A 19,215-nucleotide genomic window follows, 5' to 3' on the forward strand; every position below is an offset into this window, starting at 1 on the left:
TGGAGAAACCATTCCCCACATACTGAACGAGGTCCAAAGTGGGCAAAGTACCAGAGGCCCCCAGGCTGGCTCTAGCAGCCGGGCAGCCCTGCTCTGGGCAGAGGGGCTGGAGGGCGAGTGGAGCTGCCCACAGGCCCCAGGGGGGAACTGAGACCTTATGGCTGCCCCGGAGCAGGAAGGGGGATGGAGGGGAGCAGGGATGTTTGGGGGTTCATCAGAGGCGGGGGGAGGGGCAGGGCCGGCCCCGCAGCCCAGAACTTGAGGAGGGAGAGTGTGAGGGAGGGGGCCCGCCCTGGCCCAGTCCCTGGGAAAAGCCGTCTGGGTCCCCGAGAGGAGTCTCCTGGACGGGCCCCCGTGCGCGCCAGCCAGACTGCAGGAGGCTAAGCGGGGGGACGGAAGGGTCTCGGGGAGGGAGGACGGGACATCTTCGGGGAGCACTGAGGGGGCCACAACTGTGGCTGCTGCGGGAGGGGCGGAACTCCTGGTCTCCTCAGGATCGGGGCCTCCCCACGCCGGGCGCTCAGAGAAAGTCAAAAAGCCCGAAATTCTTGGCTTGGTGGAGGAGGAAACAGAAAGAAAAGACACATTTAAGGCCCAGAGGAGACAGGACTCGCCGGTTAGTCGGGTTACGGGGACGGCGGCAACCAGCACACAGGCATCGGCGGCAGCGGGCGTTAGGCAGGAGGGGCCCCGGCCGGGGGGGTGGGGTTAGTGTGGACGGCAGCAGATCCAGGAGGGAGAGGGCCGAGGCTGCAGGCAGGAGGGGCAGAGGAGGGGGCTGCTCTTGGGCCAGGGGCGTCCCTGGGGGCCGGCTGCTGGGCCGGGCCCCGTGTCCGGGGGCTGAGGGTGTCCCTCTCGGGCCTACTGGGGGTGGGGGCGTCTGTGTCAGTCAGCTGGGGCCTGTCAGAGGACTTGTGCTCAGCCGGCTGCCCAGTGTGTGTGTACAAGTGTGTGTGTATTACACTCATGTGCTCCGAGGCCGCCTGTGTGTGTTACACACTTGCATTTTGGCTGCCCAGGTGTGTTTGTGTGAACCGTGGATTTGAGGCCACCCATTTGTTACACACTTGTCCTGTGTGGTGCCTTGGGTGTGTGAAATGCCGGGATTACAACCTGTACCTGGTGCCTTGTGTGTGTGTGTGTTACACTCATACTCTGTGTGGCTGCCCAGGTGTGTGGCCACACCCAGCGCCGAGGCTGCCTTGTGAGTTACAACTTGTACCTGGCTGCCGTGTGTTTTGTTATACTTTGGCACCCAAGGCTGCCTGATGTGACATATTGACCTCCGCCCAGGCGGGTTTGGTAAGGTGAGGTTACACACCGTGTACCTGAGACCCCCAGTTACAACTTGTGCTCTTTGCCAGGGGTGTAAACTTGGTCTTGAGGCCACCTTGTGTGTTAACATTGTACCTCGTTGATGTGGAGGTGTTAACCGGATGCAAGGCGTCCTTACACACCTGTTTCTACCGGGTGTGTTTGTAAGGGGTTACACACCTGCATCGAGGCCGCCTGGCCTGCAGTGCCCCTGAGCACCCCCGGAGCCGAGCTGGCACTCAGACTGGCACGAGCGGGAGGAAAGTGAGCGCCCGCCCCACAGGGGGCCCTGAGCATGCGGTCCCCAAGGAGGGGGAGGGGGCAGGCAGGGGCTCCGGGAGCCCGGGGGGACGGTTAGGGGGTGGGAGAGCGGCACAGGGAGCAGCCGGGCACAGGCGGCGGCGGCCGGAGGGGTTAGAGGCCCGAGGAGGCGACAGCAGCAGCAGCGGCCCTGAGGATGCCCCCCCCCCCCACCAGTGGTCGGCCCCCCAGTTCAGTTCACTGTAGTTTATTTCCCTTTGCTTAGTTACCAGACAAGTAAAAAGAGCTGACTGGTGAGGGCACCAGCCCTGGGGCCTGGGGGACGGGGCGGGGGCCACGGGGGGACAGGACCGCTCACATCACATCCACAAAGAACTCACTGGGGTTTCCCATGGCCATGCGGAAGGACTGTCTGCTGGCGGTCAGTTCTGGGGGCACTGAGGCCAGGTCTCGGCCCGGGGGGGCTCCCGGGGGGCCCATGGCGGCGGGCGGAGGGGGCATCATCAGCATGGGTGGGCCATAGAGCGGGGGCACCCCCGGGGGCCCGTAGGACTGGTGCGTGTGGTGGCTGCGGAGGCTGTGGGCCAGCGAGTGGTGGCTGCGGACGCTGTGCTCGCTGGCGGCCGGGCCCGAGCGCTCGCTGGGGGCCCGCTCCCGCCTCAGGCTGCTGCGGCTCGTGTGGTCCGACTCGCTCCCGCTGCCCCCCGACTTGGAGTCCCCAGCCTTGGGGTCCTTCTCCTTCCGCCGGTCGCTGCCACTGCGGTTGGAACCACTGCTCCGGCTGCCTGGTGGGGGCCCGCAGAAAGGGGGGGTGAGGCTCTGCCCCCAGGGAGGAGCCCCTGGCAGGCCCCCGTCCCCGTCCCCGGGCCCCACTTACCTTCACTGTGCTGGCTGCCCGCGCTGCCCCCGCCGGCGTAGCTGTACCCTGGCTCTGGGAAGCCGGGATGGGGGTTATAGGGATGTGGGGGGGGCGGGTACTGGTACGGGAAGGCCATGGGCCATGGGGCGGCCCCGGGATGGGGGAGGGGAGCCAGCGTGTCTTGGTCCGAGGCTCCACTGGAGCCATCCTGGTCGTGCAGGGACAAGTTAGCCATGTCTGCAAAGGAAAGCAGGAGGGGGTTTCAGGGGCCACCCGGGCCTCGGCCCTAAGGCCTTCGGCAGCTAAGGACTGACCCTTGGCAGCACGGCCCTCAAAGCCTCACTCCCACTGCCCATTTCCTGCCTGACCAGACGCTTCCAGGCCCAACAATGCCCAGGACCTGGCTTAAGAGCCAGAGAAAACCTGAGAGGCCCAAACATCTTAGAGGCCAGCATTTAACAAATGAAGACACCGAGGGCCAGGGAGATCAAGTGTCTTTGATTGAAGATCGTTTTCTTTTTTAGTCATTTTTCAGTCACAGACAGCTCTTCACGACCCAAAGGTACCAGAGTGGTTGGCCATTTCCTTCTGCTTATTTTACAGATGAAGAAACTGAGGCAAGCAGTGTTAAGTGACTCGCCCAAGAAAACACATCTAGTCAGGGTCTCGGCAGATTTGAACTCAAGTCTCCTTGACTCTAGATCCACAGTTCTATGCACGGTGTCACTTAGCTGCCCCCTATCAATATCTAAAGTTATCTTTTTTCTTGATTTTTCTTCTTCTTTTTTTAAAAGGCCATTTTAAAATTTAAGCTTTTTAAAATGAAAATTTTGTTACTCAACCAAAGCCTGCCTTTCCTCCTTCCCACCCTTCCTTAGCTCCCCACACTCCGTGGAGAAAGCACAAAAAGAGTCACCCCCTGGTACAAGCACGTGGGGTGGAATAAAATAAAGCCTCGTATTGGCCATGTCCAAAAAAATAAATGGAAAACAAAGAAGTAGGACGACCTCTGTCATCCGGGCCAACTCCTTTGACAGAAAAGGAAACTGAGTCCAAAAACTGGAAAATCATTTGCCCGTAGGTATTAAGTGGAAAAGTTGAGTTACCCGACCTCCTCAGCTCCCAAAGCCAGGCTCTCGCCACAATCCCCAGGGGCCTCAGCAACTCCCGGGGGAGCTCCTGCTGCTAAAACCTCCCCCTTCGGGTGACCTCGACATACTCCGCACTACTTTCTACAGTTAGATACTGTGCCCATCGTTTCCCTGCTTGGAAGGTAAGCTCCCTGAGGGCAGAGCTCGCTTTTTGTGTCTCTAGGATCAGCAGTGCCTGGTACAAGGTGCTCAAGCAGTGACTGCTCCATGGCTTCCTCCCTCTGAGCTTGCTCACACTGCCCTCTTCCTCTCTCCACGGAAACCGTCCCCCAGCAAAGACTCGGCTAATTCAAGTCACCAGTTTTCTGACTGATGCAGCATGGTCCAATGGTTAGGGCACTGGATATGAAGTTTGAGGACTTGAGTTCAGCTCCTGCCCCTGATACTTTCCACCTTAGTTTCTTTAACTGTAGGATGTAGACCTGGGCCTCCAAGGCCTCTTTGAGCTCTATGATCCTGTAATAAATGGACTAAATGATTGAATGAGCCAGAAAACGACTTATACAGAAGATGGTCGAGAAAGGTGTGGCCCGAAGCATCGATTGCGCTTCCCCCTGCACCCGAGTTCAGATCCCGTCCTGTCACTCTGTGATCTTGCCTTTGCCTGTTCACTTATTACTAGAGAAAACCATGAACCGGTCCTGATTGAGTCCACTACAGATCGATGAAACACAACCTCCTATGGGCCCTCACTATGGCAAGGCAATCCTTCCACTCCTCGCATTCGGCTCTCTCTCCCACTCATCACGTTTGTTTTTCCAAACCTTCTCATCCCTCCTCCAATCTCTTGGGGCTTCTCTTCTCCTCCCCTCTCAGCCGAGGACTTCGTTTTGTTTTTGGCCATTCGATGTAAGGTCCTTCTCCACTTCATCTCCCGTCACTCAGGTACCTTCTGTTACTGTCTCCTTCATCCCCGTCTCACTTGACAAGGTGATTCTTCTCCCTGCCAAGGCCATCCCTTCTTTGTGCACAAGAATTCCCTTCCATCCTCTCTTCTCCGGCAGAGTATCCCCTCTCCCATTTATACCCAGTTTCTACTATGGCAACTCTATGGTCTACAGATATTTGTATTCCTAGCACTCAGCACAGTGCCTCAAATATAGCAGATGCTTAATAAATGTTGGCTGAAGCATGTCCATGTTTCACTTGTTCCTCCTTTGTTTCATCCATCCTTTCTGTGCTTCCTATCTGTCCTGTCTTGTGGTTCAAAGGCCGTTTACAAAAGGTACCTTCACTTCCCCTGCTCTCACTCTCTTAGCTCTCTAGCTGGTCTGGTTTTCAACCTCATCATTCAACCAGAACTGCCATCTCTGAAATTACCGGTAGTCTCTCAATTGCCAAGCGGTCTTTTCTCAGGCCTCCTCCTCCTCGTCAGCTGCAGTCTACGGCACTGCCGATCGCCCTCCCCTCCTTAGTTTTCTCTTCTCTCCAGGTTTTGGGGACATGAAGCTCTCCTGGTTTTCCCCCTACCTATCTGACTGCTCCTTCTGTCTCCTTTGCTGGATCGTCACCTGGGTCCTGCCCAATTCTCCCGCCGTACTATCTTTCTTGTGATCTCAGCTCAGATCAATAACCGTCTCTCTGCTGATGATTGTGAGATACACTCACGCTCTCTCATGACATCCAGACTCACAACTTCACCTGCCCATCAGACATCCCTGAACATCACAAAGTTAAGTGGTTTAAAACTGAACTCGGTTCCCTCCCAACTCTCCTTTTTTGAATTTCCCTTTAACTGTCCAGAACAGCATCATTCTCCCAGTCACCCAGACTTGCAACCTGGGACTCGCCTTCATTATCTCTCACCCTGTCAATTTCAGTTCAGTCACATGGCATCTCGTCAATTCCACCTCTGCTACATCTCTTGTCACTTTCACTTCTGCCACATCTCTTGTCAGTTCCACCTCTGCCACTCTCCCTTCTGGCTCCCTGGTTTCCTTCTAATCTCGGCTAAAACCCACCTTCCATAAGAAGCCTTTCCCGGTGCTCCTCAATCTCAGAGCCTTCCTCTGTGTTGATTATCTCTCACTTGCGCTGTATACGTCTTCTTGGTATATATGGTTTCCCTGTTGTTAGATTTTGAGGTCCTCAAGGGCAAGGAATGTCTTTTGCCTTTCTTTGTTTCTTCAGTTCTTGGCACAGGATTTGGTACACAGCAGGTGCTTAATAAATGCTTACTGACCAAATGACTTTACTTTTCTGGGTCTCAATTTCCTTATCTAGAAAATAAGAGGGTTGTACTGACTGGCATCTAGGTTCTATTTCAGTTCCTCATAGCTAGGACTCAGTTTCCTCTCTTGTAAGATGAAGAGCTCTATCGCCTCAGAGGTCTTCCAGCTCTCAACTTATGATCAAAGGATCCTTAAATCACTCTCTTTATCTGGGACTTAGTTTCCTGATCTGTAAAAACAGGGGATTGGACCAGATGCCTCTGAATCAACAGCTTATCAAGTGGAATCCAATAAATAAACAATAGAGTATATCTTGTATAGTCCCAAAACATTTTCTCGGGTAGCCAGATCCATTGGGGTCAGCTGGTGGCACGGTAGATAGACAGGTGGGCCTGGAGTCGGGAAGATTCACCTTCCTGAATTCAGACACTTAGTAACTGTGTGACCCTGGGCAAGTCGCTTAACCCCATTTCCCTCAGTTTCCTCCTCTATAAAATGAGCTAGAGAAGGAAATGGTAAACCACTGCGATGTCTTTGCCAAGAAAATCCCCCAAAACGGGATCACGAAGAGTTGTGTATGACTAAAAAATGCCTGAAAGTCAGCTGCATTCCAAGGTCAAGTTCATTTTCCAAGATGGGCCTGGGGTTCCATCCCCAAGACACGGCCCACTTCCCTCCGCACAACTTCACGGCTTCTGAACTCTAGAATTCCAGGGACCTCAGAGGATCACTGGTCAAACTCATTCATTTTACAGAGGAGGACTGAGGTCCAGTGAGGGGCAAAGGCTTCAGAACGGCCTAAGAATCCAACTAGTTTGATCCTCCAATTTGCCAAGAAGGACACACAGACACAGACACAGACACAGACACAGATACAGACACAGACAGACACAGACAGACACAGACACAGACACAGACAGAGACAGACACAGACACAGACACAGACACAGACAGACACAGATACAGACACAGACAGACACAGACACAGACACAGATACAGATACAGACACAGACAGACACAGACACAGACACAGATACAGACACAGACACAGACACAGATACAGACACAGATACAGATACAGACACAGACACAGACACAGACAGACACAGACACAGACACAGACACAGACACAGATACAGACACAGACACAGATACAGACACAGACACAGATACAGATACAGACACAGACAGACACAGACACAGACACAGATACAGACACAGACACAGACAGACACAGACAGACACAGACACAACCAAACCAGAAGAACCAGACACAAACAAACAGACACAGACACAGATACAGACACAGATACAGACACAGACAGACACAGACACAGACACAGATACAGACACAGACACAGACACAGATACAGACACAGATACAGACACAGACAGACACAGACACAGACACAGATACAGACACAGATACAGATGAACGACACGATACAAACAGACAGACACAGACAGACACAGACACAGACACAGACACAGATACAGACACAGACACAGACAGACACAGACAGAAACAGACACAGATACAGACACAGACAGACACAGACACAGACACAGACACAGACACAGACACACAGACACAGACACAGACACAGACACACACACACACAGACTCCCCTCCCCCCTTCACTTTATCAGCTCATGGCTTTTCCCAGGGACAGGGAAGGTGGGGGTGGAAACTGGGATATGAGGGGGCACGTACTCCCAAGGTCTCGGTTGTGCACCTCGGAGAAGGTGATCTTGTTGACGTGTGGAAAGGCGCTTTCACGGTTTGCTGGGCGTTTTCGGACCGGGTCCGTGAAACCCTCCCGTTGTGGAACCACCCTGGAACCTGAGGGGTAAAGCTCTGGGGGCTGCCTGGGAGGGGCCCCCGCCCGCCTCCGCCCACCGGCGCCGCTGGGACCCGAGCTTACCGATGAAGGCGTTGGGGATGGTGATCTTGAGCCACATACGGTCTCGGACCTCCAGCCCAGACTCTGGGGAAGCCATGGCTTTGACTATGGTGGCCATGTCGCTGTGGATGGACAGGTGAAAGTCATCGAGGCCTGGGGGCAGAGACAGAGCAGTGGGAAGCAGAAGGGACCATGGCTCTGCAGTCAAGAGGACTGGGTTCAAATCCTGCCCTGGCTATTTTTCGTCTGGGGAAACTTGGGGAATCTCTCTTTCCCCACTGTTTTTCCATCTGTGAAATGGGGTCTTTGGAACACTAAGAGAGCCCCTCAGGTCTCGTTCCGTGGAATGGAGGAGAGGGGTAGCTGCAGGCCTCTGTCTCCTGTGTTTCAGGTAAATTCTGAGGGGAATTATTCAGCACTTGCTGAATACATCCCAGGCACTGTGACTAGGTCCCAGGGATACACAAACCAGGGAAATAATCCCTGCATGAGCTTGGGCAAGTTTACTTCAGTCCCCTGGGCCTCAGTTTCTTAATCTGTAAAATGGGTGTTGGGCCTCTGAAGCCCTTCCAGCTCAGAATCTCTTTGCCTGGGGTCTGCCCTTAAGAAGGGCAGGCGATGAGGTCAGGGACGCCAGGAGCCGAGGACGCGGAGGGAGCACTGCCGGCCCCCGGCCCCAGAGCCCCCAGAGGCTCCGCCCTGCTCCCTCCTCTTCCTGCCTCGCCTGGGGAGGCTGCTTCCGGAGGCGAGGCTCTCATGTCCTCCGCTGAGGAAAGGGGTGGGGGACTGGCGGCTACTCACGCTCAGTGTCGGGGATGGAGCTGGCGATGGAGGAACTGGTGGAGGTGATGGTGCTGAGGGAGGGACTCATGCCGTAGGCCGGGAAGGTGCCCGTCATGGCTGCCGTGTGGGACACCCAGGCTGCGGGGTCAATGGGTCGGATGGGCTCACCTGGGGGCGAGAGACGGGCAGCGTCAGGCCCGGCCCCAGGCCTGGGACGCCGGCCAAGGAGGTGGGGCTGATTGGCACATGCCGTCCTCCTCTGGCACTCGGTGCCCTCATCTGGAAAGTGGGGGCAGCCGGACGCGACAGTCCCGGCCCGCCCAGGGTTCCCAGCTCTGAAGGCCCTCCTGCGCCCGTCGCTCCCGCTCGGCCTGAGAGCCGCCCTGGGGGCCGGGCCCGAGAGGGAGCCGTTCCCGGGGGGAGCGGCAGCGACGTCCCTTGCAAAGGCAGACGCGGGAGGTGGGAGGGGAGAGCCGGGGCTCCCAGGCGCCAGCTTCAGGGGCGACCCCCCCATCCACTTACTCCTGGGGAGAGTGAAGCAGCCTCGGGGGCTGGGGTCCCAGCACTTGGCCACCGTCAGGGTGATGGGCCTGCAACCAAAGGGCCGGGGGTCAGGTGGGAGATCCCCTCTCTCCCTCTGTCTCTCTCCCCCTTGTCTCAGGGACCAGCTGGGGGCAGATCACACCAGCAGGGGGAGTACTGGTTTGCAGCCCCCCTGGCCCCCACTAGCCATGTGACCTTAGCCAGTCACTTGACCTCTTGTGACCTTAGTCCCCCCCACACACACCCCTGTGAGGAGTGGGGGGCCTGGCCAGCCCCAAGGTCTCCAGCAGCTGCCAGGCCCGTGGCCCACCCCGCCCAGTGAGTGGGCGCCCTCGCTCCCCCAGCTCTGCCCTCTCCCCTCCCGCCTCCTACCCGGGCTTGTGCACGATTTCTCGGAGGACTCGGACGGCATCGTCGTTACTCATGTTCTCAAAATTGATGTCATTTACCTGGGGGGGCAAGCACGGGAAGGTGGGGGGCTGAGCCCGGAGCCGGCCCCCCCCAGACCCACCTCCAGCGGCCAGGAAGGGCTCCCGATTCAGGGAGGAGGGGTCGGGAAAGCCCGGGCTCAGGGAACAGGGACACGGGCCCGGGGCAGGGAAGGGGCGGGCACCTGCAGGAGCATGTCCCCCGGCTCGATCCGCCCGTCGGCAGCCACGGCCCCCCCCTTCATGATGGAGCCGATGTAGATGCCGCCGTCACCGCGCTCGTTGCTCTGACCCACGATGGAGATGCCCAGGAAGTTGTATTTCTCTATTGGGGTCGGGGGTGGAGACAGGACAGGACAAAAAGAGATCACAGCCGTGGCCTCCCACAAAATGGGGGCCCCTGGGGAACGGCAGCCCAACGGGCAGAGGGCCGGGGTTTGGGAAAACCTGGGCTGCTTCCTAGCTGCGTGACCTTGGACAAATCACGTTCTCTCTGCCTCAGTTTCCTCTTCTGTGAAAGGGGCACAATGGGGCCTAGCTCCCAGGGCTGCTGGGAAATTCTGAGAAGCTGTAGACCTCCAGGGCTGTGCAGACGTCAGCCACCGTTAGCTCTGCCCAGAGGCAGCGACTGGAGGGATCGCTCCCACTTAAGGGGCTCGTCTCGGATCTTTGGACCCTAGAATTGAGGCTGGCAGAGCCCTCGGGGTAGGGAAGGGGTTCGCCCGTCCCCCAACAGCTTAGGCCCAGTTAGGGAGGGGGCATCCGAGCCAGCATCTGGATCCGGGGCTTCAGAGTCCAAGCCTGGGATGTGCCCAGGGGCGAGGGAGGCAGCTTGGGCCAGATGGGTCCAGGTCCCTCCTCCCCAGGGGGGATGGGGCAGGATTCCGGCTCTGCCCGAGGGGAAGGTGTGGTTGGGGAGGGGAAGGGAAGGGAGGGGGGAGGGTCCTGCTCACCCATGTTGAGCGTGACGGTGATGATGTTGAGGGACATGGTGGAGTCCGTGATGCTGCTGAAGGACGACGACTGTAACAAAAGAAGCCCCTGAGCCGGGGGCAGCCGGGCCCCGAGAACCTCCCCCCCTGGGCCGGGGAGACCCGTCCTCAGCCCAGCCTGGGCCTGCCACGTACCCGCTCGATCCGGGCCACCTTCTGTTTCCTCCGGCGCCGCTTGTGTCTCCTCATGAGGCGGGACGCGCTGCTCTGCTCCGTGGAGCTGCTGAACCTGGAAGCGCCCGGTCTGTCCCGGTGGTGTCCCCCCCACAGAGCCCCAGGGGCCCCCTCCCTCTGTGCCCTGGGGCTCCTGAAGCTGGAGGACCCACAGTCTGTGCCCGCAGTGCCCCCCCCCCCCGAGCCCCCCAGGCTCACCTGCTGGTAGAATACCCGCCAGAGTCCAGGTGGTGGTCCAGCTCGTTTGAGAGGGAAGAGTTGCCCGGGAGCCGCTTCTTCCCCCCTCCCCTTGGCTGTGCGCTATCCGGGCCACTGTGGGGGAGGGGCGGCCCCACAGTCAGGGGGGCCGGGCCGCCAGAGGGTGATGTGGGAAACGGCTGAGGGCCTCTCCCATGGGGGCGGGGGGGCGGGGGGGCTGGGGACGCATGCTCGGGCCCATCCTCCGCGCCGCCTGCCGCGGGAACCAGGGAATCGGTCTCCGTGTCGTTGTCCAGGTTCTCCTGGCTCCCCCCACCGGTGTGAGGGCTGTGGGGGCAGAGGGACCGTGGGGGAAAAAGGCTCCCTGTGGCTGGAGTCCCTTGCCTGGGGCCCTCCCTCCCTGACACTGGAAGGGGGGGCGGGGCGGCGCCGGGCCCATGGGGGGCGGAGCCCAGGGATTGTCGGGCAGAAGGAGTGGGGGGTGTGAGCCCTTTGGGCCCACCAGCTGGGGGGGAGCCCGAGAGAGAAGGCAGCTTATTTAGGGGCAGGGGGGGTTGGGGGGGGGCTGAGGTTTGGGGCTGGCTACGTGACCCTGGGCGAGCCTCAGTTCTCTCATCTGTAAAATGGGGGAGGGTCTGGGGGGTGAGGCCGGGTTCTAAATCTGATGGAAGGGAGTGAGACAGAGCAGGTCAAGGGGCCGGGTGAGCGGGGCCCGAACCCAAGGGACCAGAGGCTTGGGGAGGCCCCATCCGGGCGGGAGCCCCCGAACCCCAGCAGACGCTGACCCCCCAAGGAGAAGGGGCCGTTCCAGCTGCAGAGGGAACTTGGGGAGCTCCTGCGAGAGGGGAGCGGCCTGGCCCCAGATGGAAGAGAGGAGGGGCAGGAGACGGGCACCAGGGGAAGGGCGGGCGGGGCTCGGGCTCCTTACCCAGGACACCACCCGGCCATTGAAACACGGGAGTCGTGCATTATCGTCCGAGATCTCTTCCTTCACCACCCTGAGGGCAAGTGGGGGATGGTCAGTGGTGGGCCGGGGTGAGGGGGGTTGGGGGTGACGGGGGTCAGGGGTGAGGGGGGTTGGGGGTGACGGGGGTCAGGGGTGAGGGGGGTCGGGGGTGAGGGGGGTTGGGGGTGATGGGGACTTCCCGGAATGAAGCCGCCCTCTGCCCAGCACCAGAAGGCGGCTGGCACTCCTCCCCTGCCCCCTCCCACCCTAGGTGTTTTCCAGAGCAGGCGGCTGTTGCCCGGGCCGGCCCCCTCAGCGTCCCTGCAGGGGCAGCCACCACCTGCCGCCAGGTGCCCTCCGCCGTCTCCCGCCAGCCCCGATGCCATCTGCCCGTCCTCGTGGTGCCCCTTCGGTCCTTCCTCCCCCGCCCCAAACAGCCAGGAAAGAGACTGCTGCTGGCGAGGATCCAGGACTGGGGGACGGAGCCCCAGGAACCCCCGTGGGAGGGGGGGCGGGCACCAGGGCAGGGCGGCCAAGTGGGGGCAGCCTCGGGGCCCCGCCCACAGAGAGCCTCGCGCCAAGCTCAGCGACGCGGGGTCAGAATTATCGGGGGCAGCGGGGGTCAGTGGCCAGACACCGACGGGTCAGCTCGGGCAAGTCACTGAGCCCTGTTTGCCTTCATTTCCTCATCTGTAATTTCAACTGGAGACCCCGGGGGGGGGAGAAAGAGAGAGACAGAGACAGAGGCAGAGGCAGAGAGAGGGAGGGAAGGAGCGGACAGAGCCCTGCCCTGGAGCTGGGAGGCCCCGAGTTCAAATTAACCTCAGACTTAACACCTTGAGTTTCGTGATTCTGGTCATTTAAACCCCCACCTTGGGGAAGCAAAACAACCCCTCTCCCTGCACCTCTGATCTTCAGAGGCTCTCTATCTCCCGAGGTTTTGCCTCCGATTATTTCTATGTGGAAGCAGAGAATAGATGGTCCCTCCCTTTCTCCTTCTCCGACCGTCCCCAAGTAGGAGGAAAATGCTTGCATTGATGCTGTTTCCCCAGGAGAATCTGAGCTCTTTGCCAGCAGGGTCGGCCTTGTCCTTGTGTCCTCAGCTCTCTGTCTAACCCCTGGCATACAGCAGGCGCTTAATCAATGTTTGATACATGACTGTAACACAACCGCTTTGGGTTTGCTGGCGGGGGGAGAAAGGGGAGGAGGAAGCGGGGCCCACTCCCAGGCACCTCAGGGGGACGGGGCTGAGGGGCCGGGGGCGGCAGGCTGCGGGGGGTGGCCCACGGCGGGGGTACACCCCCCCCTCACCGCTGGCCCCTGGTCGGGGGGAGGAAGTGCCTGGCCTTCACCCTACATTCCTGGGGTCGCCGGCGGACGGAGCGGATCCCCGCCGGGGCCCCCTCTCCCTCCAGCTGCCACCCCCCGGCACGAGGGGGCCCCAGGCCCTCAGGCAGGCGGCAGGCAGGGCAGTGCAAAGGAGGGAGACAGGAGAGGGGGCTGGCTCCCGGCGGGAGGAGGCAAAGCAGGGCCGGGGCAGCCCCGAGCACCCCAAGGCTTTCCGATGCCTCCTGGGCGGGAAGCCGACGCCACCCCTCCCCCTGGGGTCTCCATCCAGCTCCGGGCCAGCTTTCCCGGGGCGTGCCGGCGGGAGAGGGGGCCCGTCTCCCGGCCGACATCCTGCCCCGGGCAGTCGGAGCTCGGTCCCTTCCTGCTCTCCACAGACTGGGAGATGTGTGACTGGTTCCCTGGCTGCTCCTGGTGGGAATCCTCCCTCCGGCCGCTGTGCCCCCGTCTGTCCGCCCCCCCCCCCCCTTGCTCCCAGGTAAATCCCGGCGCGTACAGAAGCCGGGCCCTGCACCAAGGGCCGTTCCCTCTGAGGAGCGTCTCTAACTGACCCTACGACAGCCTGTTTCACAGTCGCTTCGTCCCCTCCGGGAGCCGCGAGCTCCCCGGGCCAAGGGTCGGTCACTTGCCCCTTCTGGCATCCCCGGTGCTCAGCACAGGTCACGGTACTTAGTGGGTGCCCAATAAATGCTCACAGGCGGACCACAGAACGGGCGTTTGATCCCGAGCTCCTCGGAGGTCCCGGCCGGCTCTAGGGCTGACGTGGCCTCTGCCTCCCCAGAGCTGGGGCTGGCCCGGCTCGGATGATGCCCTTGTCTCACCAAGGAGATGGCGGCTTCTCAAAGGCCGGGAGGGGGGTCTCCTTCCTTCCTGCGCGGGCCCATCGTCGCTGGCACAGGGCTGGCCACCCCATCCCAGTCCCCCTGCGTGCTGGCGCTGACTAAACGGGCCCTGCCCTGAGCCCCCCTGGCCGCGATCCCCGCCCCTCCTCCCCCCCATGCTCAGACCCCGGACGCACAGTCGCAGAGAACGTCGGCTTCCCGCACTGCAGGGGAGAAAGCTGAGGCTCAGGCCCAAAGAGCTCCCGAGTCTATATTGTCCCTCGGCTCCTTCCCGACACGAGCCCGGCGGTTCCCTTCCCCAAATCCAGTCCTGGGGCCGCACGGGGCCGTCACACGCCGTGGGTGCACCGGGCCTGAGGAGGCTGTGACGGGGACAGAGGGTCCCACCCTCCCATCGGGGAGCCTCGGGCTGACTGAGGGTCCTGGGCGAGTCATAGCCGCCCAGAGCCCAGGCGCCCAGACCCTCGCCCGGGAGTTCTCTGCGCTGGACGCGACAGAAATCCAGCCTTTAAGGTCTCGGGCTCCCCCAGGTCCTTCCCCTGCACCTTCTCCGGCTCACCCTCCAGGAGCAGGTCGGGGCCGTGGGCACAGTGGGCAGCGCGCTGGGCTTGGGGTCACTCCTCCTCCATGTGCCCCCCCGCCCGCTTCACGTCTCACTGGGAAACGGGCAAACGCCGCAGAACGGACTCCACGACTGCTCTTTGGCAGGAAACGGGCTTTATGCGCCTCAAACCTCCCAGGATGCAGGAGCCTTTCTCTGTATTTCTACTGATTCCAGTGGTCTCAGGACCTCCCTGGGGCAGGGGTAGGGGTGTCCCTCTGCAGCTGCCCTCACAGTTCCAAGCTCAGGGAGCGGCCGGGGCACTGGGGGGGGGGGCACAGAGACAGGACGCCCCAGAGCGGGGGCCCCTGACTGGGCGGTTGGTGCCCTCCTTGTGGCCGGAGGATGGGACCTGCCAGCAGGGCTCTGACTCTCCCCCCTTCCACTCCTTAGACTGTGGCTTTCTCCGCATCCCCCTCTTGCACTTCCCACGGAGAAGCTGCCTTCGTTACTGTGAGAAATTTTGCACGCGAGGAAGCCAAGGCGGGTGGAGGGGAAGGGACTGGGCTTCTCTTGGCCCCAGGTTTCGTCCTTGCCCAGAGTCACACAGAGATTAGCAGGAACACAGTTAAACCAGGCGAATGGTCCTCAGGGGCCAAGAAGAAACGACACTGTCCAGGAGGGGGATGAGATGCTCTCAGGAAGAGGAGAGGGCTGGGAGCTTTGGGGAGGGCAGGAGGGAGGGAGGGGGAGGACTCGGGGAACAGGCCCTCTGCTCAGCATGTGAGGCCTTGCCCAAAAGGATGGCCTCCAGCCTCGTCCCCTTCTCCCCAGCATCAGGAGCATCCTTAAGGAACCAAGAACAAGCCTCCCACCGCCTGTCAAACCTTCGGCCCCTGCTCCGTCGCCATCGCCTTTAACGGCAACCTCTGCCTCTGTCTTTTCCCAGGTCTGTCTGCTCCCTTAGTGCCAAACCTTCCAATAAAACACCATCAGCCCCTGGGGCCTCTCTCATCCCTAGCACAAGTGCAAGACACTCCTGATGTCCAAAAGTACCCAAAGCATCCTTTGGGGGTGGGGGGATAACCAAGATGTGGTCTTTGTGATCGGGCCTGGGTCTCCCAGATCTCCCAGACCCTTATTCCCAGGGCAGCCCCCAGCCTCGCTTCCAGTCCCTTAGCTGGGTCCTGGGTCCCATCAATAGCTCTTTGGCTCGTCTATGTCAGCCTTCCTCCCACTCCCTCTCCCATTCACCTCTTTTTTTCCTCTAGCTTCTTTCCTAGAAATCTTGTCCATCAATAACGGCCAACAAAGGACACCTTGTCCTGGATGCTCCTCATCTCTGTCTGTGAACCTTCCCCTTCCCCAAACTTCCCTTTTCCTCGAGGGTTCCGCCACCCCTCTCAGCTCCCGGGGATCACCATATCCTCAGCCTCCACCTTCCTTCTTCCCCATGGGACACGGCCAGTCAATTCTACCTCCAAATCTTTCACAACCATCTTTTTTTTTTAATCCCACTCATTGGGCTTTCTTTTCTCCAGTCTTTCCCCTTTTCCAAGAAGGGGCTAAAACAACACCCCCCAATCACTGCTCTGCTAGTGGCACTGCCCCGATCACAGGAGCTCCCCTGTCGCCGCTGGAATAAAAGACGATCTCATCATTTTGGCTTTTAAAACCGTTCGCCTTCTGTCAACCACATCAAACCAACCGACGGGACTCCGAGCGGTCCCCAGGATGGGGGGGATGCCCCACTTCCTGCCTCGGGAGCCCCATGCCCGAGGTGCCCTCCTTCCTCCGCTCTCCATGGAACTTCTCTTCCTTCAGGAGCAAACTTCTCCTGCAAAGCTTCCTGAGTCTCCCTGAAGAACATCCCTCCTCCTCCTCCTCTAGGAACAGATTAAGGAAGTTTTCTCTTCCACTAAAATGCAAATCTCTACCCACTGGGTCCCCGTAACCTCCCCAAGCCCTTCTCAATTCCTCTTCCAACAACCCGGAGAATCTGCTCAGAGACTTCCCATTTCCCGGCTGCTGTCCCCAGAACAGAAGCTCCTTGAGGCCAGGGAGCAGCCCCCCTTTCTCCCTTTGTATTCCTGGTGTCGGGAACATGAGGCCCCTGATAAATTTTTGGCGAATTCACCTCTATGGGATCAAACAAGTGGGAGCCGGCTGAAGGTCCTGAGCTGCCAACTCCTCCCAGAAACCCCCTCTGAGCGCTCCCCGGGGGCCGGCCAAGAGAACGCGGCCCGTTAGTGTGGACCCTGGGGGCGGGGGGGGTGGGGTAAGAAGTGGGGAGCTTCCAGGCCCGAGGCAGTACCCTCCCAAGATTTGTTCCAGCACGCCCTTGATCCCCGGGCCTTTCTGTTCCAAGGGATGGGCCGGCCTGGAAGGAGGCCCGGCTGCCTGAGGAGAGACCCCTTCCCCACAGCTCCCAGTCCTCCCTTCCACAGAACAGATGGGGGAGGGGACAAACACAAAGGAAAAGAAATGAGGCCAGAAAACAAGAACAAGGCAATTTATTTGGCCAAACGGGGAAAAACAGGAAACAAAGCAAACCTTTAAATGGTTTCTTTTCCAAGCGGCAAAAAAAAAAAAAAAAATAAAGAAAACAATAAACGGGCAGGGAAAAAAAAAACAGGCAAAGACAGAAAAAAAAGAATAAGGATAATAAAAAACAGGGAACAAAGATAGAGAAAGAAAACCCCGGACAGGGAAAAAGAAAAAAAAAAAAACAAGGGAAACAAACAGGACAACAGGGAAAGCAAAAAACAGGGCAAGGGACAAAACGAACAAGGCAACGAAGAAGAAAGAAAACAATTTAACAAAAAAAGGGCTTAAAACAAACAGAAAAAAGGGAAAAAAGAAAGGCATAAACAAAAAAACAGAACAGGGGGAAAATTAACAAGCAAAAGGGTTTAAACAAGGGAAAACTAGAACAAAATAGAGGAAATATTTCTTAAAAAAACCAAGCAAAAAACAAGGGAAAAAAAGGAAAAGCAAAGCCAGGACAAGAAAGGCAAAGGGGACAAGCAAGCCGGGCAAAAAAAACAAGGCAAACAACAAGAAAGGAGGGGAAACATGAAGACAAGAACCAAAGAACAGAACAGGGAAAGAAAAACAAACAACAGGAAAACGGAAGCAAGGAGTTTTAAAAGGCCAAGGCAAAAGAAAAAAAAAGAAAAAAAGGCCAAGCAGAGCGGAGACAAAAGGACAGAAAGAAAGCCAAAAAGAATGGAGAAAGAGAAAGGAGACACAGAGAGAGACAGAGGCAGGGACAGAGACCAACAGATGGGAGTGAGACAGAGACGGATGGAGCCAGAGCAGAGACAGAAAGAAAGCGAGCCGAGCGCCAGAGCGAGGCCGGGGAGGAGGCAGCCCCTCAGCCCCGGGAGCCTGGGCCGTGGCCACCCCCGCCGGGCCTCCCAGCCTAGCCCCCAGTCCCTTCTCCTGCCAGACGGAGAGGGAGCCCCTCCCCCATTCCCAGGGGAGCAGGGGGAGGGGAGGGGGGGAGGGGGCCTCTCCAGGCCAGCTGCTACAAAACCTTCCGGCGGCAGCAACATTCGCTCCAACATTCCATCCCCTCTTAAAGGGGAAGGCCCTCTCCCGGATCCCCCCACGCTGGGCTGGGCAGCGGGCTCGGACCGCGAGGGTAGGCCCCGGAGGGAAGGGGGCGCGCCGGGGCCGCCCTGCTGAGAGGGGTCCCTCCCCGCCGGAACCCCCGGGGCCAGACGGGCCGGGAGGGGCCCCCCGGGGCTGGGGGGGGGGCGGCGGCACCGCCCACCGGCGGCAGCCTGGTGCTGAGCAGCGCGCTGGCACGCGCCCCCCGGCCGGAGCCCCCCGGCCGGAGCCCCCCGCGCGGCGCGCGCTCACCCGAAGTCGTCGTCCATGGACTTGAAGAAGAACTTGTAGGTGGGCCGCTGCAGGACGCCCTTGAAGTCGGCCAGGGTGACGCGCTCGGCGGGCAGGGGCAGCTTCACCAGGTACGGCGTCTCCTGGCCGTCCAGGTGGTAGATGATCTTGGTCTCGCCCATGGTGGCGGCGCCCGCGCCCCCCCGCCCCCGCGCGGGCGCCTGGCCTGGGAGCCGGCGGAGCGCTGGGCTGGGCTGCGCGGCGCTGGGCGGCTGGCTCCGGAGCGCGGCGGCCGCGGCTCCCTTGTTCTCGGGCCGCCCCCGGGTCCCAGCGCCGCCCGACCGCTCCCGCCTCCCCCTCCCCGGCCGCCCGCCGCAGCTTCCGCTCTCCCAATCTCCCAGCTTGAGGGACGGCGACTCCTTCCGGCGGCCGCCCCCCGCAGCCCCGCCCCGGGAGCCTCCGGCCGCTGCCCCTCCCCGGCCCCCGGGCCTCGGGGTCCGCCTCTGGGAGCGAGGGGGCGGGACCCCGGGGCCGCCGGCCCCAGAGTCCTGGGGAAGGGCCTGGGGTGGGGGGCCCGAGCCCGAGCCCGAGCGGCGCCCCGCCCCCGTCCCGCTGCCCACTGCCCTTAGACGGGCGCTTGGACCACGAGTCTAGCTCCCAGCGAAGGGCAGCCCTGCCTCCGTCTCCGGCCCGGCCGGGACCCCGCCCCCTTGCCAGGTGGCTCCGGGGCAGAGGCTCCAGCCCGACTTTCATGGCCCAGCATCCCCTTCCCGCATCTGCTCCGGAACCAAGGGTGAACGTCAGTCCCCGAGGAGCCACAACCCGGGGCTCGGCCCCTCCTCCCCTCACAAAGTCGGGGACCCCTCGGGGAAGGAGAGCCGTTGGCTGAGACCCCCAATGTGAGCTCTTTAGGC

At 60.2% G+C, this 19,215-nt stretch overlaps 1 protein-coding gene across 1 annotated transcript; it reads right to left on the bottom strand.

Annotated features, from left to right (window-relative positions):
- Positions 1-1,806: 1,806 nt before the first annotated feature.
- On the bottom strand, positions 1,807-18,667 carry DVL3 (dishevelled segment polarity protein 3). The gene is made up of 13 exons (XM_031968759.1): positions 18,323-18,667; positions 11,455-11,777; positions 10,780-11,284; positions 10,543-10,636; positions 10,369-10,438; positions 9,601-9,740; positions 9,360-9,436; positions 8,967-9,034; positions 8,463-8,612; positions 7,627-7,814; positions 7,472-7,574; positions 2,453-2,683; positions 1,807-2,360 (listed from the first exon to the last, which is right to left on the bottom strand). The coding sequence occupies exons 1-13, from the start codon at positions 18,481-18,483 to the stop codon at positions 1,930-1,932; spliced, it is 2,541 nt and encodes an 846-aa protein (XP_031824619.1). The 5' UTR covers positions 18,484-18,667; the 3' UTR covers positions 1,807-1,929.
- Between the last annotated feature and the right edge of the window lie 548 nt (positions 18,668-19,215).

The sequence above is a fragment of the Sarcophilus harrisii genome, chromosome 4 (genome assembly GCF_902635505.1).
Source record: "Sarcophilus harrisii chromosome 4, mSarHar1.11, whole genome shotgun sequence".
NCBI lineage: Eukaryota > Metazoa > Chordata > Mammalia > Dasyuromorphia > Dasyuridae > Sarcophilus > Sarcophilus harrisii.

Bases quoted from the DNA above. Each gene is read 5' to 3' on its own strand.
- DVL3 (XM_031968759.1), bottom strand. From the start codon at position 18,483: ATGGGCGAGACCAAGATCATCTACCACCTGGACGGCCAGGAGACGCCG. The intron at 9,741-10,368 runs GTGAGCAGGACC...CGACCCCAATAG, and splicing joins CACCGTCACGCTCAACATGG to AGAAATACAACTTCCTGGGC. The intron at 8,613-8,966 runs GTAAGTGGATGG...TCTCGCCCCCAG, and splicing joins CTGCTTCACTCTCCCCAGGA to GTGAGCCCATCCGACCCATT.